At 43.5% G+C, this 27,714-nt stretch overlaps 1 protein-coding gene across 3 annotated transcripts in view; it reads right to left on the reverse strand.

Moving 5' to 3' along the window:
- Window positions 1-27,714, reverse strand: part of ATL1 (atlastin GTPase 1) — a 211,039-nt gene that overhangs the window by 42,242 nt on the left and 141,083 nt on the right. For all 3 annotated transcript variants that reach the window (XM_085626991.1, XM_085626990.1, XM_085626989.1), the window contains exons 9-11: window positions 7,859-7,986; window positions 6,904-6,960; window positions 3,121-3,192 (exon numbers count right to left, since the gene is read on the reverse strand). In XM_085626991.1, coding sequence (XP_085483117.1) covers window positions 3,121-3,192; window positions 6,904-6,960; window positions 7,859-7,986 — 257 coding nt within the window. The remainder of the gene's footprint in view (window positions 1-3,120; window positions 3,193-6,903; window positions 6,961-7,858; window positions 7,987-27,714) is intronic.

The raw sequence follows: 27,714 nt of genomic DNA on the forward strand, positions 1-27,714 counted from the left end.
GTACTACATTATGGTACCCTTTTTCTGGGTAAAGTGTGTTCCTTTAAAGCTGAATGATATTATACAATTGTTAAATGCATTGCTCTCAACAAAAGTGTTGATCTTATTACATATACAATAAAGTTGGAAAGACAAATTAATAGGCATAAACCTACCATCTTTTAAGTCTTCAATACGCATAGTGTGTCACAAAACATAACATGTTTCGTGATGTACCATGAAATTTGAAACACATATAAACAGTATTCTCAAACTTCCCAGCACCACCCTGGATTATGCCCCTCTCCTGCCTTAACTGGGTTTACAGCCTGTGGGTTGGTATGTCATCAGGCAATCCACAAATGAATTAAGAGTCTTCTGAACAAATATGCTCCCATTAATAGCCTCATTCTATGGTGTAGCTACTTAAAGAAGAACGCACCATAAGCCGTAGTAACCTTGGCGACTTCTTCATTAGTACGAACAAAGCACCCAATCAGTAGTCACCTGCCCCGATCCTACTTGGCCGACGGAATGGCATGGGCCAAGGAAGACGGAGGTAGCTGGCATTTTTCAAAGTCACTGGCCATCCTTTAGTCATTCGTCAACCCCTTCTGTCTCCTTGTGTTTGCTTTATTCCCCCTAAGGTCAGGGGCATGAATTTGTTCCCCCCGCCTTGTCCTAGGCCAAAGGACCTAAACAACTGCGAAAGTGCCAAGATGATATGATTCATTTTGACAAATGTCTGCAAGGAGTAAATAAAATATGATTTATGGAGTGGGGTGCATTTTAAATCCTCCTACCTTGCACAATCGCAGCGGGCATTTGTTTTCTGACCACCATGCCTCCCCCAAATCGAGTGTCTTTTTTGCACCACCCTCGCCTTGGTCAAGGCAGGGGATCATGTTTATCCCTCCAATCCTTGGACATGGGGTGGTGTTTTATAATCCCACACCATCCCTCCCTTGTCTAAGTGCAAAGGTCACATACATCAAGAAAGGTGTTTACAAAACATACCTGCGAAGGTAGGCATTATTTTTGAAATTGTCATTAATCATGGAACGCAGGTGTGTTTAATGATATTCCAATTTTGTCAACTCGTCTTAACCTTCTGCATGGTTAGGGAGGGAGAGGTGGTTTAATGACTGCCCGAATGCCTTGAGCAATGGAGGGAGGCTTTCATTTACTAAAGAGCAGCAACTTAGCAAATAGTAGGAAGAATATTGCTGGAATGTTATTTTTCAGCTGCCTAGGAGGCCTCATAACATCACTTCCTCAAAATAGCACAATATGAAGTAAGGAGACAGAGTGGAATTTTGAGCAGCCATTTTCCACCATTGGCTTCCATCTTTCTTTCATGGTTTGCCATTGCTCGGATGGGCTCCATCAGGGTCATGTCATTTACTGGATGGTTTATAGTCCCATTTGTCTTCCGCTTAGATTCTAGTGTGGGGCATCAAGAAGTCCTTTTGCAAGATTGCAAATGCAACATGATGTGTACCTTGTAGTTGAAAGTAAATGTATGTTCTTTTGTATATTTACTGTTCAGATACAACAGCAATGTATTTGATTATTATATTGCTGATTTATGTTTTAACACATCTGTAATGTGAATGCCTTAGTCAATGATAACAGTACCAATCACTAATTGTCATTGCACAAGTTTCTGTTTTTACAGCTTTTTTTTGTTCATAAAGTAGAGATGTACACAGCAAATACACTTTCTTAAAGCTGTTATGAAAATACTATCCTTTTGTCGTAAGTATCTAATATGCAATATTCTGGTGTGTATGCCTTGTGAGTTCACCACTTACAACATAGTTGTCTAACTTCTTTTCATATCACTCTTCTCTGAAGATAAAATGCACATCTACTAATGCAGTATGTTTAGCAAAGTGCTCCTACTCCCAGCTGCCATATTGTTGTAGCCAGGATGTGGCTTCATTGTAGTAATATATTTCCAGAATAACTGGTGGCAACACATGCAAAGCCCTAACTATTATCGTTCACCCCACCTCACAAAATGTTAGACCATTGGTTTGGCTAATGCTTGTTTTATAATGTTTATGATCTCTGTCACATCTGTTGAATAAATGTTCAGCTTCTAAAACGTTTTTCTATATCGTAAAGGTAGTATATTTTTCTGAATAATGAAATGCTATTTTAGTCGGCTTTTATACCTGTCTCCTCATTGTGGTGTGCGTTTGGATTGTGTCTTCCACTTTGGTAGTAATTAGTTTCATTTTCAAAACATTTAAACTTTTGCTCATAATACATTAATTAAAATTTACAAACAAATCTCAGACATTTCCATAAACCCACAGTTAAAAAGAAGCTGTGGTTACAAAGTAAAACCTAAACCCCACTGAAATTCACCAGTTATGGTCCACTAAACAAACCCGAACTTGTGGCTTGATAATAAAAACTATATCTAGTGCTCTCCTGCCCCACAAACTTGGACTACTGATCAGGCCTCATACTTGATATGGCAAATACCATCATAAGTGACATCACTGGTGACGTTATATATCATCTTACCATTGACATTTTCTATGAATTTAGTATGAATACATTATAAGTTCTTTGCATGTGTTCAGATAAGTCTTGTTTTTTCTTGTTATAAATATTGTGAGGTTGAATTTTTTGCCTTTCGACATGCCACAGGAACCACTGCTCGCTCGCTATAGAGGTCAGGGCCCCAGAATGTTTGAGATACCATGGCTGCCAGCTCTGCAGTGGTTATACATTGGAGGAACTCCATTACACTGTTTGTATCTTTGTTATTCCTGTCTTGGTAGTAGAATGTACTAAGACTGTTAATGACCCAGCTCTACAGGGGATACCTTTGGCTACATGCCAGCACTACAGAAATCAATAAAATAAATACAGGGGTGAGAGAGTGTGTGCGAATGTGTGTATGTAAGTATGTATGTGTGTGTGCGTGGTGTGTGTGTTTGCAGGCGAGCGCCCATCAACACAAGTAAGTAGCCTATACAAATAATGACTGGAACAGGGGTCAATGTGTGTGATGCAGTGAAATGACAGTGTCAGTTAATCCAATGAAAGGAGTCAAAACTTGAAGAGGTTGCACGCCGTGGAATGCGCTAACATAGAAATAAGTTGTTGGTTTTGTTGACTTACCTCTTCCATTTTCTTATTGAATAGGTCTTTAGCAGTTGCTACAGCAGCCAAATTGTTAGCTTCAGCTGTGGCCTGTAACAAAGTAAGAGCAAAGTCAAAGATACAACAACCTTTAACATTATTGCACATAATGTTACTGGTAGTCCCATCTACTAAACAAGAAATTGATAGAATTCCTTATGACTGCATTGAAAAAGTTGACAAATGTTTACTGGACTTAGATTTGGTAAACCCAAGCGACCTCTTTAAACCAAGATGTAAGCGTGAGAAGGTTAATTGGAACCAGATCAATGTGATTTCTCTCCCACAGATTGATAGCAAACGATAACTAGTCTAGGGGTCAGATGTGTAAACAGCATTCTTGTGGGGAACAGACCTGTTCCCAGACGTAGTGAAAATGAAAATGCCAGCATCTACTAATAGCTACAGGACAGCATTATAATGGTGAAAGGACACATCCACTTTTATTGACCAAATATTTTTGAAGTTAATTAAATGATTTTTATGATTATAATACATGAGATTTTGTAATTCCTGAATAAAAACCATCTCTAATTTCTTTATAGAAGGCGACTTGTGACACACCCAGTGGCCGATTATAAAAAATTACGTAGGCAACAATTGTAATAACTTGTTACAGTTGAGTCCCGAACCCACAATGCCTGCTGCCAGAGCCAGCAGCTGAGGGGAAAGGCATGACCCAGGGCATAATTAAAGATGCACATTTCAAAACAAAAAGGAAACGTGGCTTTTCCTTCTTCTACTCTGTTTTTCTAGCTGTACAGTGCCAAGCAAAGAGAAGATATTTATGGCAACATGGTTATTTTTTGCACTCCTTAGTCGTTGCAAGAAGGATATCATTTCTGCATGTTTCTATGCATTATGAGCTACATCATCTTCCTAGCCTCACTTACATGACACTGATTCCAATGTCTATTTGAAGCAAAATGCAAGCTGCTTTTTGTTGTGTTTAATTTCATGTTACAGACTCCAATTATATTCTTCATGTGAGCAAACATACTAATGCACCATATGAAGGAGCAAGACACCAAACATTTAAGTGGTTTGTGGGAACAGCAATGGTGTGACCATGTATTATAAGGAATAAAATGCCCTCTTTAGTGCATTAAAAGGATATTGCAAGTCACCTTCAAGTTCCATGACCTTTTAAAGGAACTTGGCCTTTGGCTTCATTCCTCCCTGTGGTCTAGGAACACGTCAGTGACTTGCAATAACCTAACCATGTATGTTATGGGGTACTTCACCCCATACATAATATTTTATCACAAACAAAAACCTGCCCGAAAATGACACCAGCAAAGTGCATAAGACCACAATATGCCATGTGGGTGTTTTGTTTTCGGAGGTCACTTTGGGCTGATTTTGAGAGAGGTGGTAACAGGACATCCCCCAAAAAAGCAGATATTCAATCCACCCTCCTTCTGTTTTCTGGTGTACCATGTAGAGATGGAAAGCTGTGTCCCTGAAAATGGAATCTCCCTGTCCGCTCTGCAATCGGGAACACCATTTACTAGACAGAAGGCCAGCAGAAACGTGGCCAGAACGGATTACCAATCCCACCCAATGCCCTTTCTGCTGCCTTTGAAATCATGCCAGTCTGGCACAGAAATCTGGAACAATATTTTTAACTAGCTAAAGGCACATTTTCAGAGTACTTGGACCTTTTCTATGGGGGTCTTGTCAATTGGCCCCCACTTAGATGGTCCATTTCCAGGACCCGAAGTTGTTTAAGTAGTTCCATCACACCCTAGTGGTACAGTGAACCTTCCTCCACAGAAATTCAACTGCACTGGTAGGAAATTCTACATTTAGCTGCCAAACATAAAATCAGACTCTTTATGACTCTTTGTGGAGAAGGGAGAAACCAAAGACATTTGTCCTCCATCCTAACTAACCACAAAAAATATAGTCCTTATTCAAGATTTGAAACTTGGTATGGAGGTTGCAGTAACTCTGGAAGAACAGCTCAGGTATTGTCAGTTATATGATGATAAACCCTCAAACACTCTTGGAACAAGAGGGGTTCCCAAACATGGTGATTTACAAGTGCGTCCTTTGACTTCTGGTTGTAAATTCTTTGTATTTATGAGCTTCACTATTTCTAATCAATATTTTTAGAACTTTAAGAGCAGAGAGAGCAATATGGTCCTTACAAATGCCCATACACCTTGCTCAAAGGTGCCTGCTGAGCAGAAACACGTTGATCTTTTTCTGTGAGCCGAACTAATCCCAACCCATTTCTAACCCTTCCATTGGGAATCACCAATTGGTAGTTTTAACAATTCCCCTCTGCACTACATTTTCTCACCTCATACACAAAAGTTGTCACCAGATAGCATTTATCACGGAAATCTCATGTGCTCTCCTCCATAAGGGTCGTACCTTGCACCAGGAACACTAAGACCAGTGCCAGGAGGGGCCCAATGATGAAGCATGCAACACATGGGTGGGTGAAAGCTTTTCATCCTGTAAAAGACAGTACCTGAGGCGTTTTCTCGTGTCCAATAAATCAACAAAAGTTTAAGGGTCTGTTTTCAGAAAAAATAAAATGTGTCCATGTTTTGCTCATCATGTCTCTAAATATGCAAATAATTTGCAAAAACTGCTGTTATCGTCACCATAAAGTTCCATGCACGCCACCAAGCCAAGTGCCAGAACAGTATTATCAGAACGCATAAGGCGATAATAAAACAGCCAATTCACTACACACTACAATTCACTTCATGATTAAGCCTACATAGAAGTATTGATCAGGAGTGTGGTAAGGAACATCTGTCTATACACTGCATGGCAGTATAAATGATATCTACATTTCAGCTCAAATGTAGTAATGTGGTGACCCATCATCAGGATAACAACACAGTTCTTTTACATCAGACTGTGTCTCCATTATTCATAAATAAAGGCTACTTATAACAACAACGTTGGGAGGTTCTCAGTAAGCCTGGGTTGAATCAAAGTGGTCTAGGATGAAATATGTGTCAGAGCTATCTCCATTTATTGACTCCCCTCTTCATTTATTTTTTGCCACAAAGATGAGGGATTGATAAGTAGAGAGTAACACCCCTTTCTCCATCTGGTGAGCGTTGTCACTTGATGAAAACAATGGAACGTGAGTGCAGAGTCCAGTTTTCAAAAAATGAACAAAGTTTCACACAAAGGTTTACAACCTCGCAAGTGTTGGTTTACTGCTTTTTTTAATTAACATAGGTTTGCCAGGCTACATCTGGAAACCTGCTGCACTCATAGGTTTCCTTCTTAAAAAACCCTTGTGAATCATTCAATTTTTGCACGAACAAATATACATGCCTATATGTGCAATTCTTCCATGGAGAAAATTTTTACCACATATTGGTAGCATTTTGAGTTTGTTTCCTTTCCCTTCCCATTCTCCAATGGGACATTTTTTACCTTTTCTAGGGTTTGTGGAGAAGTCTGTGATAGGCCACCAGTCAGGTTTGTACTGTGCACAAAGGGACAGGGCATTCTGTCTCTGGAACACCCTCTCCCTGCTCCTGAAGTGTTTAATCTCACTATAGTGTTTGTACAGAACCAACTTATCTGAAGCCCAAAACTAGTTTTGCGCTTGTAAAAAAAGACTATTTTCATGTGTTAAGCATAACCACACACAAGCAGTTCTGTGAATGCGGCACGTAAGCTGCATCTTCCACCCTTCACCCTTGTCACCAGCGCTCTTAGCATCCTCTGGTTGAATGAAGGCCCTACAAAATCAAAACATACATGAATAAAAAAATCACTTACCTGAAGCATTGATTTAGGATGAGGTAATTCTTCTCCTTGGTAAATCTTTATGTAAGCCTGAAAGATCGAACAAAAGCAAAGACCAATATTTACATATCGTATTTGTGTTGTAAATCTATATTCCCATATGGTAGTATGTGTTTTACTTTAAACTACTACTGTAGTGAATGAGGATTTAATATGCACTGATGGTTAATGTCATCAGACGGTGCTTTTGAACTGTACCTTTCAATGTAAAACAACTGTTACACAGTATATTGATAAACACTATTCATGCTCTACTGTTACATAATACAAATGTTGCCCACAATTTGGTACACGAAATACTAGAAAACCCAACCTTTTCACAAGCATGAGCTCTTGGTGCCAATTTGGCAACTTAAAAATTGCTAAAATGTAAATCAACAATCTGGGATTTCAATAACAGTACCTACTCCAAGAAAACTCCTTGTAAATTAGGCCATTATTACTCACAACTCCAACATTCTAGGCATATTGAAACTTTTCTTTCTATGTTCACTCTGAAAAGCCCTTTAGCCATAATGTTGGTATGTTCTCATGCACATAGTAAACGTATGGAACAGCTACAGGTAGCTACTTCACAAATGATGGCTAATTTCCTTAGGAACAACAAAATGCACTTTGTGCACAGCAAATTGTGTGTTAATAGGTTCCATGCACACAGTTATTATGTCAATTTGCTAGAATTAGTTCAGGGTTTGGAAGGATCATTATTTAAACCAATGAGGCAAGAATATGAGCATCTCTGGAGAAGAAATAACCAATTTATAGTTTATGACCTTGTCAGGAGTCCTACAATGTAAACTAAGAGTTTTTCTATCAGAGGCTTGATACCCATTTTATAGTCACATTTTTGTAGAACATATTCAAAAGCTTTGTAAAAAGATGAAAAATTTAAAAAATGTATTAAAGAATTTCTTTAGGATAACAGTACCTTAAAATACTCCACAAGTCCACGACAGGTGATTTTATTTCCATTGATCTCCTTGATATCCAGGTTCTCAGGACTAAGTAGCCAAGGAATTAATATCTTCAAGTTTCTAATGAACTCTTCGTCTATCTCTACAAGTCAAACCAAAATAAATATGTCAATAAGAAAACCTTAAGCAATGTCAGGCTTCAGTTCAGACAAGCTGCAAGAAATGTGTAGCTTACTACAGGCTATGGAAATATGGATGGTTTATTTTATGTAATTTAATATTCTGGCATAATAGCGTTCTACCACTGAGGGGTAGTTAGGAGTTTTACATTGTTAATGAGTACAATTACCTACAACCAGCTAGAAGATCATAACTCTAAGAAAAGAAAAGTAAGGTTTGCATTTGACTAATAAGTGTAAGGGGAGGCTTAGAGAAAAAAGAAGAAGAAGGTGGGAAAGGAAGGATAGACAAGGTGAAGATTGGGAGCTGGGAGAAGGTATCAGATTAGTTCAAGATTAGATGGTAAAAGATAAATTCTGATGTTCAGAGAACATGACTTTCTGGTTAAACTCTCCACTTGGGGGAAGGTTTAAATCAGAGCATAAATTGTTCTAAATCTAAATGCTTAAATCTGCAGAGCATTCCAGCGGAGATGTCCCTAGAGATCTGAAGGAGAGTAGAGCGGGAGGGAGGACTGTTCAAATGTATTGTTTAAATGTGATCCTTACATCAAGTGGTAACCATTGAAACTCTCAGACAAGGGGGGAACATGAAACATTTTTAAAATTTTGAGTTTTAAGATGAGCCAGGTGTAACTGAGGAGCTGCGGCCTGGATGAAGTTGCCAAGCTCATGTCTGAGAATCACCAGGATGTGGACCACACTTTTCTCTTGTTCCTTAGGAATTAGATGTTTCACTTTTTTGAGGAGTGAAAGAAGAAGTTGGTAGCATTAGCCCCACTGTTGTTGTAAAGTTGTAGTGCAATAAGTGTCCAGGAAAAAGCCGAGGGATTTCACAGAACTTAAAACGTTGTAGTGAAACTGTTGTGTGGTGTGTTAAAGTATACCGCAGGGCGTCCGAACATCCAGGGAGGTGTAGACTCCTAGTTTCACCAGCTGGTGACAATTGGTGACAAAAGATTAGAAACATTTGAGTACAAATTGCAAATAAGTGTGGCATGCTCAACTGTGTCAACGACTGCTGGCAAGACAGAAATCTCCTCCATTTTGTATGTGGTGTTCCTTGTGCAGAACTTAGAGTTGCTTTTCGGAGCTGTAGCATGCAATGAAAGTTTTACTGGTGAGTAGATAGCAATTACTCTTTGTTGATGTTTTAGGCATCGTCTGATTCTATACTTTGGTGGCTATAACTCTATTGAGATTGTTGGATTTCACTATACACGTATTAACTGTGGAAACAATGTCTTAGGTCCGAAATCAGTTCTTCTTCCGATAAGAGCTTACTAGCAGTATTTCTCCAAATGTCTTAGCTGTGTATTGAGTTTGCCTCCTGCAAGCTCTGTGAGAAATGGTTGATGGTACCTGCATTGTACCCTAGCCTCTCTAACCAACAGGATAGATTGATTGTCTTTCTCTCCTACATTTCCACCTATGGAAAGGTTCACAGATCCTAAACTTTTTACATACCAGAACAGTTAAGTTAAATTGTGGGTCTATTTCCCTCCTTTCAACCTCTCTGCAACAATAGGACAATTTATCAATGCCTCCTTTTTCACCAATTAACATATAGTGAATTTATTATAATGTTCTTGCTCCTTTCAAGCTGGCTAAAGCTGACTGTCATCCACTCATATTTCAAAATATAAATCAAGCTATTTCATGATTTTAGCTACCAGATGCCTGTAGGGACTGAAAATGTGTGGGTGAAACTGAGAGCTCTGTGACACCTAACATCTACACTTTGCTTTTGATGGCCAATATGTGTGTATCTTACAGGCGGAACTGACTTAATCCACTGAAGCAGTTAGCTGGTTCCCTTCAACCACACATTTTCTTTGTAGCAATACCTAGTAGTCAGTTGCAGCTAAGGCAGTGGAGCACGCCATTCTTCACACTAGTCATCCCAGTCAGCTACAAAGGCATTCACACACATGAGAGAGTCAATGGCTCTCCACTTGCACAGTAGGTCAGTGAATTAAATTAAGGCTTAAGACCTCAGATAGGTGAATATAATTCTGTTTATTTATTGATAGGAGTCCACAGTTCTTTAAGATGTTAAATGCATAGATCTTTTCAGCCATTAATTTTGCATGATTTTCAGAGAAATCGCCTTGATAGAGGAAGCATAGTTCTTTATGATGCCCGGTACATACATTGCCTTGTACAGTCTGTCTCTAGACCATTTTAAGCAGGAAAACCACAAAGACAGGCAGAGGCAGAAATTTGAATACTGTGCGTTACTCCAGATATCAACCGAACGAGTGCCTAATTACAAACTACAAAACAGAACATACATTTTACTAAAACTACCAATGGACCGTAGAAGACAATATAAAATACTAAGGATTCGAGGAAAAAAGCGTTAAAAAAGCCATAGGCTTGCAAGCTGCAAGGGGTGAAACATATGTTGACTGTTTATGGATTTATGTAACTAACGTCATAAAGAACTGTGCCATCTTTGTGAAGACAACTCCTCTGAAATCATGCAAAATGAATAACTGTGTAAGGATTTATGCAATTAACATCTTTTTTTATTTTTTTATAAATCTTATTATTAACAAGTTCGACATATAAGTACAGTTCAGCAAAAACAATGGATGGGACCACAGTGGAGCCAGTTGCATTATACACATACAGTAGGATAATTCATTGGAAATCACGGGGAGGGGGCATCATCACAGTAAATTGATACTTGTATAGCGCACTACTCACCCGCAAGGGTCTCAAGGCGCTTGTACGAATACCGCTGTGGAACCCATCCTGGCTTTCCCTGTGAGGCGTCCACTCCTGGGCACCCCCAAGGTGGAGGCCAGGCATCCTTAGCGTTGTGGGGGCCGTTGTGGAGATTAAGCAAGCTATTGCCCAGAGTTGCAGAGTGGGACTCCATGATTGGAATGGCACCGAGGCGATAATTATCAGGTCCGTGGAATTTTTGAGCCCAAGACCCGCCGAGGCGGGGAATTGAACCCTGGTCCCGGGCTAGACCTCTGTATCAGGGTCTGCCGCTCTAATCATTGAGCCACACTTCTCCACTTCTCCACAGTTGAAACTACGGGGTGGAACACACATACACATTGCCACAATACTCATTCCAGGGCTCCCATACCTTGGACCATTTTCAGGGGCAGCCGCGGGCTATGAATACCGTCTTTTCCCGCAGCATACACCAATCAAGGTCCTTCTTCCAGTCTGTGATGATAGGTGCGTGCGAGGCCCCCCAGAGCTGGGCTATGTTCCTCTTGGCGACCATGTAGCCGAGAGTGACCCACTGTGTAGTATGAGTGGTGAGGTCAGTGGGCTCCCATATGTTAAGGAGGCATCTGCGCGCCTCTGGCCTAATCTCAACCCCCAATGCTTCACCCATCACTTCGTGTATCGTACTCCAGTATTCCTGGACTGGCTCACAGTGCCATATTATGTGCATGAAGGTGCCCATTTGGGTGCATCCCCGCCTGCAAGACCCATCCGCTGACCCACCCATGTGTTACAATTGGGGACCTGTTATGTAAACTCTGTGTAGGATCTTCAGTTGCACTAAGCGGAGACGAGCTGTTATCGCAACAGTCTTCGGGGAGGAGAGTTCTATTTGCCAGTCTTCATCGTCCAGCTCAATACCATCCCCAATCCACTTGTCTCGTAGTGAACGAAGAGGATCTTACATATTATTAATAAGTTTTCGATAAGTGAGGGAGATGGCTTTTTCGGGTAATTGGCCATCAAGTATTCTGTCTTCCAGTGGGGATGAGTCTGGAGGAGAGGAGCCTCGGGCAATACTGATTGTAGTGCATGTCGGATTTGCAGATATCGAAAACGCTCCGAGTCTGCCAATTCGTATTAACGCTGAAGGGCGTCGAAGGTCTTCACGCCTCCTGTGTCCCAGAGGTCTTTAATATGTGAAATTCTTATCAATTCCCACTTGTCAAAGCCCTTTGAGTTCCCCAGATCTCCTAAGGCCTGTGAGTCCCACAGGGGTGTAGCGAGAGTTAGTTTATGATTCCACCCGAGTGATTTAGTCGCTGAATGCCAGATTTTAACTGCATGATTGGTAGGACCAGTAAGTGAATACCGGCCCGGTATTGAGCACAGAGCTCGATTATAAGTCCCGTGTGGGAGAAGCCATCGATCCATGTCAAACCCTGGATCGTCAGGGCGGCCGTATGTTCCGTGGTTTATGCCTGCTAGGTGCGCAGCCCAGTAATATTTCTTGATGTCGGGCAACCCTATCCCTCCGTCGTACCAATTGAGCGTGAGTTTTTGTAAAGTGATACGTGGTTTCCCATCCCATAAAAGGTCCCGTTGGAGCCCCTCTATTTCTTTAAAATACGAGTTTGGGACCGGGTCAGCCGTGTTTTGTAATGCGTATATGAAGCGGGGTAGGGACATCATTTTAAATAGGGCCGCCTTTCCCAGCAATGAGAGCAGGAGTGACTTCCAATTCGCAATATCTCATCTGAGCCTTTGTAGTGGAACAAGGTTACGGGCATATCGAAGGGAGTGGTCAAGGGAGATGAATATACCCAGGTATTTGAAGCCTTCCGTAACTATCGGTATCGGGAAATTTTGGGGGAGCGGAGGAGGGCTTCCATGGAGTACATATATGAGGGATTTTTGCCAATTGATACTGAACCCGGAGTATCTGCCAAAAATGGCTAGGATATCGAAGACAGCGACCAGGGATCTCTTGGGGGATGTGAGGTACAGAAGGACATCATCTGCGTATAGGGAAATACGGTCCTCCCAGTCCGGAGACCATCTAATTCCATGGATTACTGGGTCTCTCCGGATCCATGCTGCAAGCGGTTCAAGGGCTAATGCGAATAATAAGGGAGAGAGGGGACATCCCTGATGGGTCCCTCGGCAGAGTGGGAAGGCCTCCGATTTTTTGTTGTTAACGACTACTTGAGCCATAGGTTCACTATATAACAGACGCACTCATCGGCGAAATCCAAGCCCAAATCCCAGTTTTGTGAGCACGTCAAATAGATAAGGCCACTCAATCATATCAAATGCCATGGTGGCATCCAGAGAAACTATGATTGCTTCCTCCCGTATGGTCGGTGCCCTACCCAGAACCCTGTGTACTCTGCGTAGATTTAGAGCCGTGTTTCTCCGTGGCATAAATCCTGATTGATCAGGGTGTATTAAGTCCCCTATTACTTTAATCAGACTATTAGCGAGTACTTTTGCAAGGATTTTAGGTTCTGCGTTTAACAGCGAGATAGGGCGGTAGGAAGCGCAGTCTGTTTTGGTTTTCCCTTCCTTATAGATTGTGACAATGGTTGCAATTCTTTGGTCAAGGGGTAGCGATCCCTGTTTAAGGCTGTCCTCGTACATAGCTTTTAGATACGGGGCCAGTTTATCTGGCCGGAGCTTGTAGAGTTCGATTGGGATACCGTTTTTGGCCGAGGGCCTTGCCCGGGTGCAACGCTCGTATCGCAAGAGCTATCTCATCAGTGGTGAGGTCACTGTCCATGTATGCTTGGTCAGCGTCAGAGAGCGCAGGAAGGGAAATGTCCCTCAGATGATCCGAGGAGTCGTCCTCAGTGTATGGTGCCTCCGAGCGGTAGACATTACGGAAGTGTTCTGCGAATTGGTTAACTATGTCTTGGGGGTCTGTTACGGGCGACATGTCAGTGTCCCTAAGTTCCGGGACGAGCCTACTAGCGTGCTCCTTTTTATCAAGCCAGGCGATTCGTTTTCCTGCCTTATCTCCCCAGTCGTAGATACGACCCATTGTGTCTTGACCTAGGGTTTTAGCACGGTCAGTGACTAATGCGCGGTATTCGTCTTGGCGTAGGCGGAGTGTATGGAGAAAATCAGGAGTGATGTCAGAGCCTATGTCTTGTTCGAGATGATACAGCTCTTGTTCTGAGTCAGAGATGTCTTTTATTTTGTCTTTTTTGGATCCCGCTATTAGGGAGAGGGCCTGACCCCGGAGAACTGTTTTAAAGGCTTCCCTCAGTATCTGTGGATAGTCAACAGTGTGTTCGTTCTCCGAGAAGTAGTTGTCTATGGACTTGATTACATCTTTGCGTATTTTGGGTTTTTAAGGTACCATGGATTGTTAGAGGCAACTCGTCCTACTTGTGTTTGGTCTATGACTATGTGGATCCACAATGGGGAATGGTCAGAAATACCCCTAGCTAGATGTCGAATCTCATGGATATTCGCGACTTGCAGAGCAGGGACTATTATGTAGTCAAGACGGGAAAGGCTATTATGTGCCCCTGAGTGAAAGGTGAGCTGTATTTTGTCCGTGTTATATGTTTTCCATCCATCCACTAGTCCCATTGCCTCCAGGAAACTGGAGAAGTAGTGTGGAGTGTGAGGTAATGTGCGAGGAGGGTGTCTGTCCATCGTGCCAGAGAGTATTGAGGTAAAGTCTCCGCCAAGTACCAGGTGCCCATCAGGTAGCGCTAGCAGTATACTGCTGAGGTCGGTAAAAGTCGTGGTTTGTAAGCCTGGTGGTGCATATACCGACATAAAGGTAATGGTTTGACCCTCCCAAGTGCCAGTGATCCCGACATATCTGCCTCGGTCATCCGTCCAGGTGGACGTGAGTGACAAGGGAAATTATCTTTTTTGCATGACGCCTACACCTCTTGAATTGGACATGAAACCAGCGTGTGTGACCATTGAGTAACCCCATCTATGCATTGCCTTGCATGTGTTACCGACTAAGTGAGTTTCCTGAAGCAACACGATGTCTGGCGCCAATCTCTTGACATATTGCAGTACCACACTTCGTTTGATTTTGTCCCCCAGCCCGTTAACATTCCAACTCAAGATTTTGATTTCTTTGTTCCGCTGTATACCCATTGGTATCTAAGTGGAGTGCGATAACTTTTGCAATAAATGTGGATTGTACTGTCGAGACTAATCAAAGGATAACAAACACATAACAAGCATTCTCAATGCAATAGGTCTCGCATTTGTGAGAGTTTGAGCTATTGGCATTGTAAATGACAAGGCCTTTTGTTCATGTATTTTGAAACCTTTCTGCGGGTGCCTGATACAGCCACTCTAGAGTCTAGACGTTGAGCTGGCAGAGGGCAAGGTGGCAGTGCATGGTGAGGGGAAACACAGGGCTGGCAGTGCACATCGGAAGCAGGCACTGGGCTGAATTCTGGTCTGACACTCTGTGGGACTGGTACCATATATAGATAACATGCAGAGCACAGGGCTGGCCGCCTCTGGTGCAGGAAACCAGGGTTCAAGCCTCCAGGTCGCGTCCATATCCTGTGATTCTGGGCAAATCACTTAATCTCCCCGTGCCTGAATGTGTAATGTAAATACGGTGCTATGTAAAGCGCTCCAATACCTTCGGGTCGAGTTCGCGCTAAATAAATATGCACAAAAAAAAAAAAAAGCCTGGTAGTATGCAAAAGTGAGGAGTGTCAGGTAGGCGGCAGAGCACTGCATACCGGGCTGAGAAATGGGCTACTTTGGGGTTGCCAGTGTTCAGGGTTGGCAGTAGACCGAACTGGCAGTGTTCACACCTACAGAACAGAGCGGATTCAGGCCTTGGTGGACAGCATGTGGCTTCTCTGCTGTATAATGAAGTTCTGCATGGCTACAGAAGAGGGTGTGGTCCATCGGCTAGATTGCCGACTTTGATGCTGGAAACCAGGGTTCGAGCCTCGAGGTCGCGTCCACATCCTGTGTTTCTGGGCAAATCACTTAATCTCCCCGTGCCTGAATGTGTAACGCAACCGGTGCTCATGTAAAGCGCTCCAATACCTTTGGGTCGAGTTAGCGCTATATAAATCTGCCTTAAAAAAAAAAAAAGGCACGGCTGCTCACTAGGACTGTATGCGCAGCGAATCAGCTTGGCGGTTGGTGCCCAGTTTACCTGTGCACGTACCTGTCAGAGCGCACGTGTACTAGGAGGGCTGACTGCGCAAGAGCTGCCCTCCCTAGGGCTGCCAATGCACAGGGTTCTTTCTCTGTGTGTAGGACTGCCAACAGAGCGTTCTCAGAGGACATCTTTATTTGTAAGGCTGCCATTGCACAGGGCTTGAAGTGCACACGGCACCCACTCACAGGGCATCCTGTGTCGAAGATGCCTGTGTGCAGGGATGGACGTAAGCTCTTTATGCAGGGCATACATCTGTTAATGTGACAACCTTTCTTTAGTGCGTGTGTAAAATGGTGCGCACACACACTGCTGTTAACGTGTAGTCCTGTCAGTGCACGGGGCTATGTGCAGGCCCGGCCACTGCTCTCTTGTCCAAACATTGGGAAAAGAGGGCGTCACTGCAGGATGAGGAGGATGGCGCTTGGGTGGAATGCAGAGAGTGGAAAACAACAGCAGCCGACTAGGAATGAGGAGTATTTGAACTGAATGCGATGGTGAACAAAATTATGTTTTTTAGTTCAATTGTTACCCAACATGGTTGTTCTGCCCTCGGAAGCCTAAAGAGGAAATCAACATAGAGCCTCGTTAAACCGGCAGCGAGAAGAGCCAAGTTCTGGGCTGTTTACGGAAAGTCAGAGACAGGGTTGAAAGCAGAGGGTATGGAATTCCAGTCGTGTGCAGCCAAGTAGGACAAGCCCGGCGGAGCGTGGCGCGCGCGCTTGGCGGGGGCGGGGGAGCGCATTACAGGCGGGGGAGCAGACCCTTTGAAGTGCGATGCCAAACGGATTGCATGGCGGCACGATGCGCGTGATTGTGCGCGTGCTGGCCATGCAATCCGCTTTTCGGAGCACTTTTGGGAGCCCCTTACAATAGTCTCGCTTTGCGATCGCTTACGCGATAGCAAGGCGAGACCTAAAAAGCCCCCTTCTGCCTGCACGTTGTTGCTGATCGAAAGCAGACAACAACGTGCAGGCACTGCTGAGTGTGTCCCGGTGTTTGCAAATAACACCGGGACGAATTCAGCATGTTTTTCAGTGGGGCCCAACTTCTTGGCAGGGTGGATGGCATTAACCCTGTTATAAGAGTGGGCCGACTCTGTCCACCCGAGTCTACCCCGACTCGTGCCCAGGGACGGACTGGGAACCAAAACCGGCCCTGGCAAAGTGCTCGGCAGGCCCCCGGGGGTTTGGGGGTGCCGCCGAGCTCTTTGCCAGGGCCGGTTTTCGGCCGATTTTGTTACAGGGACGATTTTGCAGCTGTGCTGCAAAAACGGCCCTGTAACAAAAACGGCCTCCAGGGGCCCAAAACCGGCCCCCACCCGTGCGGCGCACTAGGGGATTGCCTGGTGCCCGCTACGGCCAGTCCGGCCCTGCTCGTGCCCTGCCCTGTACTACATTGTTTGTGTTGAGAGACTTGCTTGGCGCTACAAACCCAATCCACTTAGAAATACATTGTAGAAAAAAAGTGACAGGCGAAATGTAAAACGAAGTATGTGCTGATTTTAACATGTAATCATGAAATACAGACTTATTTGGGCTCGGCTTTCGCCAGTCTGTGGAATGTCGCTCGGCGCTCTCCCACAGGACACGAGACGGTTGTTTGGACATCCTGCTCGTGCGTGCAGTTTTACCACCGCTCACATATGTAATAATGCAACTCTCCGGCCGTGCTCGGCGCTGCACAGTCAGAGCAACGGAGCCTTCATCATGATGATAAAATCATTTTGTGAATTTGGTGCTAACTGCTTACGAATGCCACAAGTTGGCCGTGAAGCGCTGGGAAATGGAGCACCAAAGAAGTGCTCAGCGCTGCGCAGGGAGTCCCACAGGGCATAAGATTCACAAAGCAGTGCTATCTGTTGTTAAGAGTATCGTGTGTTTATAAAACGCCGTGCACATGGTGCACAATTCATACTATTAAAGTTCATCAAGCCATGCTGCTACTGTGTACACTTCCTGCTATGAAGAACAAATAACTCATTCCTGCGAAGCGCGCCTTGAACTCATAGTGCTCAGTGGTATGCTGCGCATAGAAGACCTGGCAGACATCGTATCCCGGAAACAGCAAAACATTGTTTATTTTTGAACCGTTACAGAAAAATAAAGATTCTCTATAATGCTAACCTTTTCTACAGCACTTTAAAAGTGCGGGCACTAAGCCCAAAGTTCTATGTAGTATATGCTTGGGGCGTCACGCAGGCCCTGGTAGTCCGCGGGGGTTCAGGGGCAGGTCCTGCAAACAGTCAAGGGGTCCCCATTCAGACGTAGACCACTGAATTCCTGTGAGCTATGGGAAACATTCGGGGGCCCTCTTCACATTGCACGGGCAGGCCCTTCATTTTCCGTTATGCCACACTTAGTAACCACATTAGGGAGTGGCAGTGCAGCGCTGTAAACAGGGGTCACCTCGCCACAGAAATGATGCACACTTAGCTAAATAACCCCTGTTCTGCGTCTGCTTAAGACAGCGCAACTAACAGCAGACTCAGGGAAATCTCACGTTTGAGGGTGTGCGTGAGACATCTTCGCCAATGTTTGTAAACAAAGCGCTCAGAGGACACGTGGAAACACCTGGGGCACTAATCGATAGAATAGGCTGACGTCATTGAGCTTCTGTGCAGGTTGCAGTTCTCTCGCAGACGGACAGGGCAAAGCGTGTCTGTGATTGATAAACATTTTGGAGGGAGATCTGCGTTTGCTTGATAAAGTTGCATTTATAGTGGCACCGCCTGGGCAGCTATTGCGCGATTCTGCAGTTTCGTTGCGATCATTGGGTTTATAGGAGGCATTCCTTGGGACACGTGCACCCACCGCCTCTATTCTTACTTCGACTGTGGGTGAAATCTTAAAATAGGTGCCTGGAGTACCTCTGTGGTGTGCATCTTTACCAGGGCTATTGGGCTTTTGTGGTGAATATTAATTGTAACGGGTTGTTTATATGGGCCTTAGGAAGCAAGTGCCCCTCTTACGAAGTGCGGGCACTCTCCCTCTCAAAATTTAAAAAGTGCCGGTCCATTTAAAGCACTGAGTGCCGCGCATTGTGTCAGAAACACTCACACAGAGCCCCTCGAAAGACAGAGCAGAGATGCCCCATACAGAGCGGCGCAGGGGCCGTCCCACCTCCGCAGCTCCGACCGGAGCTCAGATCAATACAGCTGTCTCTTAGATGTCCCGCCCCCAAGTTTTCTGCTAAGCCGTTAGACGTACGCGTGCACATGTTCTGTCTTCACAAGCGTGCACGTCTTGTCCCCCTTCGGGCCAACAAATCGCCAACAATAGATCTCGCCAAGGCACGCAGCGCTTGCGCTGCGTTGCTAGGCGAGACCTAAAAACAACCCCTCCCAACAACCCCCACCCTGCTCCCCTGCACTCTGGGCTCTGAACTGCCCATTAATATCAAATGCAGAGTGCCTGTCGCCCAATAAGTTACTAAAAGAAGATACTAGGGGGAGGCCTAAGAGCCTCATCAACCCCCTTACCCATTGTTGCAAACTTCAGGTGATTCAAATCTAATTGAATCAAAGTACGGTCTATCAGTTGCTGCAGTGCGTAAGCTTACATGTCGACGTCCCAGGTGTCACAAGTCCGTTAGTGATAGTTACTCTTTGGGATGAACAGGCGGCGGGGAATTAAGTAGAGTCTTACTGGTGAAGTATGACTGTCCGTTTCAGTGATCTCTGAAGCCCCTCTCTGTTGACGTCTTCCATTCGTCCAACCAATTGGATGCCGCCTCAGGTAGGTCGAAGAAGCGAGTCTTTCCATCGGCCTCGACTTTCAGATGAGCCGGGAAGAGCATGGCGTATTTGAGACCCTTTTCACGCATCCTTCGTTTGACACCCAGGAATGAGAGTCGACGTGTCTGCACGGCTTGAGTAAAATCGGGAAAAAAGTGATGTCTGAGTTGTCTATTTGGAATGGCGGAGCAACCCTGGCGGCTTGCAGGATCATGTCTCTGTTCCTATAGTTTAATAATCGGGCCAGTATCGGGCGGGGGGGGCCGTGGCTTCGGGCGACCCCCAGGCACCCTGTGAGCTCTTTCAATCACAAACAAATTGGACAGGCCCTTTGGTCGCAGTTTCGTCGTGATCAGGTTTTCAATGAACAGGTCAGTGGCGGGACCTTCCGATTTTTCTGGCACACCAAGAATACGTATGTTGTTGCGCCTCGTGCGCCCCACATAGGCGTCCAACTTATCTTCTGCAATCTTACGGAACGCCTGGAGCTCCTGGATTTCAGTCTGCAGATGCGAGGTATCTTCCACAAGGCTGGGTGAGGTGAGTTCCAGTTGTTTTGCTTTTTCCCTGTATTTGGTGAGGTCAGCCCTGATCAGCGTCATTTCCGAAGAGAGAGTGTCCATTCGCTGTTCCATGAAGGTGCGCACTCCAGTAATGGCTTCCATTAAATCCTTTAGTGTGGGGTCCGGAGTGTCTTGTTCTGTTCCTCCCTGCTGTTTGTCAACAGCCCCTCTCCACTCAGGTAAGTCCGTTTTTGGGCAGGTGTACCGGTCCAGTCTGCTCTGCTGGGTTGGTTTCACACCCTTCGCACCAGGCATGTTTATGATCCTGTTGGCACCCCAGTTCGGTGGCATACAGTATATTACTTCCACTGAGTTCAGGCCTACTTCGCCAAAGTGCAAGCGTGTTTTCACAATTATTCACAGCCTGGGGAGGGGCAGCTGGGTTGAAGGCACACAGACTGCCGTCTTTATTGGTTTCTGTGGTGTTTCACACACTGTCCGTGGGTGTCAGGGGTCCCTCCACTCCAGGGCGGTCTCTGTTGTGCATTAGGGCAATTAACATCTTAAAGAGCTATGTAACTTCTATCTGAGTGATTCCTTTGAAAATCATACAAATAAAAACATAAGAATGATGGACAGAATCAACAATCAAGAATTTTAGTTCTTAATATTTTCACCACAACATATGATTCTACATTATGTATTGTACATAGAGCATTGTTGACATTTCATGATTCAAGGTTAATATAAAGTAAGAAGTGTTATTATTATTGGGGAAAATATTCTCTTCCATTAGCACAATTGATTATAAATATCAAGGGAACAAGAAGATTAAATCTGTCCACCACACTTCCTCCCAAATCATGAGTCTAAATAACAATGTATGACATTCTGGAAAACACATCACCTAGTGAGGCTAAAAGTCACGTTCTGGTGATTCTCCATACTACACTCTTAGGTGTTCCTTATCTAGATGGCATTTTTAATCCATGCTTCACATTGAGTGGGGTGTGCAATTTCCAATGGACTCCATCTGGAGCTCAACTTTGGAGATTTCTTCAATACGTTCAATGATCCGAGAGAGCAATGAAGCATAATCACTTCAAAGAAAGGTGGTAGGCGTGTTGGGTTTTATTTTGGCTGTTACAGTTAAAATTGCCAATGGATAAGAGGTATGCTTTTCTTTAACTTTGCTTCTGGCCACACCCTCGCAGGCAGCGTGGGTAGCCTAACGTTATCGGTATTATACATAACCAAAATAGGAGACCCAACATCATTGAATGGTTATAAAACATCCCAGTGAACTTCAGCCACCACACGGCTATGTTATGAGTTTCTCAATTTATTTGGCTGACACAGCTACCAACAAATTATAGAGCCCTGAAGAAGTCTCTGCTAAGGGATGAAACACATTGGCTACATAGACGAAAAGTTTTTAAATGGATAAGAAGGAACCCTTTTGAGAAAAACTCTGATGGAGTCTGTGCAGTATGTAAATTAGAGTAATTTATAATGCTTACATATCTGCTATGATGAATGGTGGGTTCTGATCATCCTTTAGTAAAATGCTTTTTATTCTTAATTGTTGAATCCATGATAAAATCATAAGAAAAGGGGGAGGACGAGTATGCACAATCATCCCATTAGTCCAATAAAATATCGTTGACATGTTTCTTGCCGAATAGCCCAACAGCACCTGTGGCATTCATCAGGTCCTTATAGCAGAAATCCGAAGCAAGTAAGCCCTGTCATAAGGAAACATTATTTTAATTCGGCCTCACAATCAGCAGTGAAGTGCATGCATACAGATATGAGCATATAAAGTTCGCTTTGGAACTTACTGGAGTTCTTTTCTTAGTATGATCCTAACTGTAGCTGTTGGTCAGGGCTCCATGGGGTGCCGGGAGCTGGTATACTCCTATGTCAAACAGTCTTGTGGGATATATGCCGGATTTTGTACCTAAGGAACTAGAGTCTGCTCGCCCCAAATGTACCCATGAACCTGCAAATTATACACAGATAACGTGTTGACATTTTATTAATTTGGTGTTTGATTTACATAGGCTAAACTTGATATGCCTGGGAGTACAGACAGCAATAATACACTTCACAGGTGTACTGGTCTGGCATCTTTTTAATGGTCTTAAGGATGGTCCTTTAGAGTAGAAGCAGCTACAGCGCACCTGACTAATATAAGTGATGAGCACAGTACAGGGGCCATAGTCAAAGGCTGCAAAACCACCCAACACTGGATAGGCAGGGACAGCGCCAAGACGTAGTAAAGATGGCAAGCGTAACAACACTATATGTAAGTCAGGAACTTAAAATGGTATCTCTTTTCTGTATCTCTTCCTGTCTCTACCTGTGTGAACACCAATGATAAGAAACACAGGTGGACAGTCTAAATTACTGACAAAGATCCTTTTACTGTTGCTCCTGTGAGTTAATCACCACAACCTTTCTTAAAATCTTTTTTATTTTTAAATCTATAAGTCTGTTGTTTCTTTGTTTCCTTCCTGTTGCCATGTACATTCATACCAGTCAGGTAAATAGGATTATAATAAGTACATAACACAGCCAGAATTTTCCATTACTTTGGACGGCTTGTTACCATGTAAATTTTGCAGGTAGAATGTTGTATGGCTGTCTATCCTGGCTTTATCTATTTGCATTTAGAGCTTTACTAAGCCCATAAGGCTTACATATGAAATGCAGTGTCAGCAAACGGCTGTCCCTTTGAGTTACAAAGAAGGAGTTATAGTCAATCTGTCCACTTGACACCTCCACTTGCGGGGACAAAGGAAAATTGTAACCTAAATTAATTGATCCGTTCCCAATCAAAAATAAATGAATCAGGGAATAAATGTGTATGTTTGTATTGTATTTCTTTCAAAATGTTTTTACATGGTACCTTTTATGGTTTTATAGAACCAAAATAAAGGAAATATGATGATGAATCCAGGAACAGTGCATTTAATCCTGCCTTTCCTATGCTTTCACTCCAGACTCCATGTGCATCTTACTGAACCGTGACCTGGGCCGGTCTGTCCATAGCAAGCACAGGGTGTTTCCCCGGTGGGCCACCAGGGTGGGGGCCAGTTTTGGACCACTGTGGGGCTGTTTTTGTTAAGGGGGCGGTTTTGCAATATTGGCCCCCTGTATTAAAACCAGCTGCAGTATTTTTCACACACCTGGTCTGACTCAATTGACAGGACCGGTTCGCGTTCCCAATCCAGCCCTGACTGTGACCCTTTCTAGGTGGAAACCTGAAGTCTGAAGAGAAGATTGGAGCTAGCTGGGCTTAAAAAGAATGTGGAACACCACCTGCAGCAGCCGCTGTGAGGAAACTATGTGGTTGTTCAGGGACATTGCCGCCAAACTGCAGTAATACACCTCACCTAGCAAATAATTTGCAGCACTTTGGTCACATTCCCATTTCAGTTGAGCATCAGAAAAACACACTTGTGATGCAATGTGTTATCTCTGTACCTAGGCTTTTGAAAGCATGTTGAACTGGTGTCTGGGTCTCAGTGGCATGTGTGCAGTCACATTTTATCATTCTGTTGTTGAGATCACTGGTGTAGACATGCCCGGATGGGAATCGCTACTGTTGCTAAAGTGGAATTAAGATTGCCAAATCTGGAAGTTTCAATGTCAATGTACGTGTGTTGCTTTTTGAACCTTGAATGCCGCTATATGCAGGCATTTTACATGAACTGAGAGAGGTCCTGTCTGAAGACAACACCTGCATGTGAGTTTTTTTTTTTGCAGAGTTTTATATAGCGCGAACTTGACCCGAATCCAACCAGGTATCAGAGCGCTTTACATAGCACCAGTTACGTTACATGAGGACACACGTTCTTTTTTTTTTTTTTTTGTTATGCACGGGGAGATTAAGTGATTTGCTCAGAATCACAGGATGTCTAGCGTTGTTACCGAGACTCAAACCCAGTTCCCCCAGGTCCGAGGTCGAGCGTCCTAACCGTTAGGCCAACTCTGAGCTGGGAATCCACCCAGAGGACACCGACCATGGTGCACACTTGATACCAAAGGCATGCTTGTCAGATAGCTATATCCATTCAGCTACAACAGCCCCAATTTGGTCTGACAGTATGTGTGCTGTCCAACAGCAAACAGTTACAGTACCACAAACTATCACATACCACAAATTCACACAGGTTTTTCTCCAGGTCACGTATCGGAGACACTATGGTCACACCATTTTGATATGTAATTGAGTTGAATATACATACATAGGGGCCTACTTACAGAGCTAAATTTACACGTGTAAATATACACGTGTAAATTTACTCTTATGCTTTGAAGTAAATTTACCACTTTTGGCTATTTATAATTAACGCCAAAGTGTAGACTTCTACATGTCTCCCCACCTGTGAAACTTTGGAGTGGAGCCAAAATTATGAGTGTAAAGCCAATGCTTGTAACTTTTCACACTTAGGGGGAAATCTCCACTGCGGTGGAGACCTCCCTGTCAGATAGAATAGAGAAAACAATATTTTATTTATTTTATTGTAAAATATATAATATATTAAATGTATTATTTTCACCCTAGAAATAGTAAATACAATGTTACAGCACATTACCTCTTCAGAATAAATGTTTACTAAATTATTTAAATATAGCAATTTATTTTATAAATTATAATTTTTAATGATTAATGAAAATAAAATAACACTTTACCTAGGAATTTTATTTGTAATTAATATTTAGTAAATTTATTTACAAGTTGTGTTTAATTAATGTAAATTACATTTCCGACTTTAAAAAAAGTTTTTTTTAAAGAATGTATTTTAAATAAGTCGACTATTAATTTTTAAAAGAACAAAATATTTAAGTATTAATTTTTCATAATTGTAAGACTATATATATATCTATCTATATATCTATATATACATGCACATAGATAGATAGATAGATAGATAGATAGATAGATAGATAGATAGATAGATAGATAGATAGATAGATAGATAAAGAGGAATAGGGGAGGGAGAGATATTTAAAAGTCAAAATATTTTAATTACTTAATTTATTAAGTCCCTGCCACCATTATTTACTATGGGTGTATATTTCAGAATCTGTGAATTTTCTACTGTTTTGTCCCTTTTAGGGCAGTAGTAGCTTTAGATGGGTAGTTTGTGACTACCACTGGTCTTACACTTTTGTGAGTAGGTGTTTGCATTAGATGCCCTATCTAAACTTCTCCTTACCCCTCCCTACACCCCTCTTTACCCCACCCTAAACCCCTTCCAGTTAGTAGTAGATATTCGCCATTTCCCTACCACTCCCCACTGTCCATCCTGCATTTACTACTTAGGGGCCGACTAAGATGTGGTTTGGAAGGCCTCCTAATGGCATTTGCTCCATCCGAATCGGTTCAGGAATGTGTCTTTTCGATCGAATCGGAAAGGTTTCTGACCGACCCATTACGATGTGAGTTAGGTGTTAGGAATATCCTAATCCGAACCCGACGGTATTCGGAATGACCGAGCGGTACGGAGCAGACTCGTACGTCTTTACGGGCTGCGTTTCTGAACAACCGATTACGATGCTGGATTCGGACAGCCTTTCCGAATCGAGCCATCCGATTCGAATCGGCAGTCGGAATCTGACTTTGGGGGCCCGTAGTGGGCCCCCCTGCACCCGGAGCCCTCCCAATCAGGCCCGTGGGGGTACACATGGGTCCACCCTTACCAGCCATGCACAGTGTGGCAGGCACCAGGGGGTGCCCGCTACAGGGTGCCCGATTTTCCCCAGCAACCCCTTTCTTCAATGGAAGCCTATGCATTCGGTTGGAACATAGGCTCCCATTGAAGTCAATGGGAGTCCGACCGAATCATATCTGGAAGCATTCGGATGCATCGTAATCGGTCGGTCGGACTCTCCCGATCCGAGTCAATCGGAAACCATTCCCAAATCGATTCGGTCGGAATGATTTCCAAACCACATCGTAATCGGGCCCTGAGTAGTAAACCTATATGTGCAGAGGTCTCCTTATATAAAATATAGGGGAGTTGGAGATTTCCATCTGTAGGTTTATGAATTGCACTTTGCAGTAAGTAATAGTACTACTTTACATACTACAAAATGCAGTTTGTGAAATGAACCCACAGTAGTCAACCTGTTACCGTTACAAGGTGAGTATAGCTCGATGCATATGGATGTGTTACATTGTTGGGAAAGTGAGGAAGTTAACATGGAGGGTCATCTCATTGAAGGACATGAATGGATTATATTGGTCTGGAGGATGACTATGGCTTTAAAGAGGTTGAAGCCTCCCAGATGGTGAGTTGATGAAGTAATGTAGATACTCATGTGAGGCTCACTGCTATTCTAGCAGCAACAACTGGTTAAGCGAGGCCAGGTACCACCACCAGGATACAACTTTGGAAGAGCCTTAGTGCTGAGGCGTAGTGCTAAGGTGTAGTCCCCACAAGGACCTCTACTTTGATGAAGGAATTATGTCTGGTTGTTCATGTCATGAGCCCTCAGGTGGGAATACTACTGGCCAATGTCCCCCCAAATATAAATTCAAGCCTAGCTCCAGCTGCTCCCCTGCCGAGCTATATACCTAGGGATATTTCTTTAGAACAATTTCCCAATTGATGGTCTCTCCTCGGATTTGAATTTGGGGACCCTCCCACTCCTCTCCTGGACATACTTTGCTAATAAAGACCAGTATCTGACAGCAAGATGGAACATTATGAAAAAGAGAGAGCTCTCAATGTGAGCCCTGTAAGTTGTGGGACGTTGCACTTCTGTTACATAACAGAAGTAGAAGTACCCTAAATGAAAGCAATACGTCTAGCCATGCAACTACTACATAAACATGTAATTATGTATCACAGGGTTTAACTCGAGTATGAAGCTAGAATTACACTCCAGCTGCATTTCTTCCATAACAAAGGCACAGTGGATCATGAAGTAATGAAAACTGTACATTATGCAAATGAGCGTGACCTGCATCGTGTCTTTCTAGAGTGTGATGAGCTGATGTGTGAGGGCACCCAGCACAGGCAGCTCAGTAAGCACGTACATTACAAAGTTGTGTATTCATTTATACATTTACACTGCAGACTCTTTACAAAGACAGCACTGACTTTGCTGAACTCCTTGGACAAGTGTTCTTTTGGAAATTAATGATATGTGAATGAGTAGATGGCAGCGATGCTCACAGCACAGCGATTATGCAAGGTGCTTGTTAACCCTTTCGCTGCCAGGCCTTTTCCCCTCCTGTGCCACGCCCTTTTTTGGCTATTTGGGGTAGTGCGCGCTGAGGCCCCTGTAACTTTTTGACCACATAAGGTATCCACGCCAAATTTGCGTCCTTTTCTTCCAACATCATGGGGATTCTAAAGGTACTCAGGGTTTGTGGATTCTCCTAGAGGGGTTACAGAAATGAGCCAAAATACAGCAAAATTTGGGGGGTTTTCGGAAAAATGGGAAAAACGGGCTGCAAATGAAAGCATCTGGGTTTTTCCCTGCAAATGTTATCAAAAAAGGGTTTGTGGGGTTGAAATCACCATTTTCCCAGCTTTTCGGGGATACCAGACTTTTGTCAGAAACCCAACATTTTTTA

The sequence above is a fragment of the Triturus cristatus genome, chromosome 9 (genome assembly GCF_964204655.1).
Source record: "Triturus cristatus chromosome 9, aTriCri1.1, whole genome shotgun sequence".
In the NCBI taxonomy this organism is placed as follows: Eukaryota; Metazoa; Chordata; class Amphibia; order Caudata; family Salamandridae; genus Triturus; species Triturus cristatus.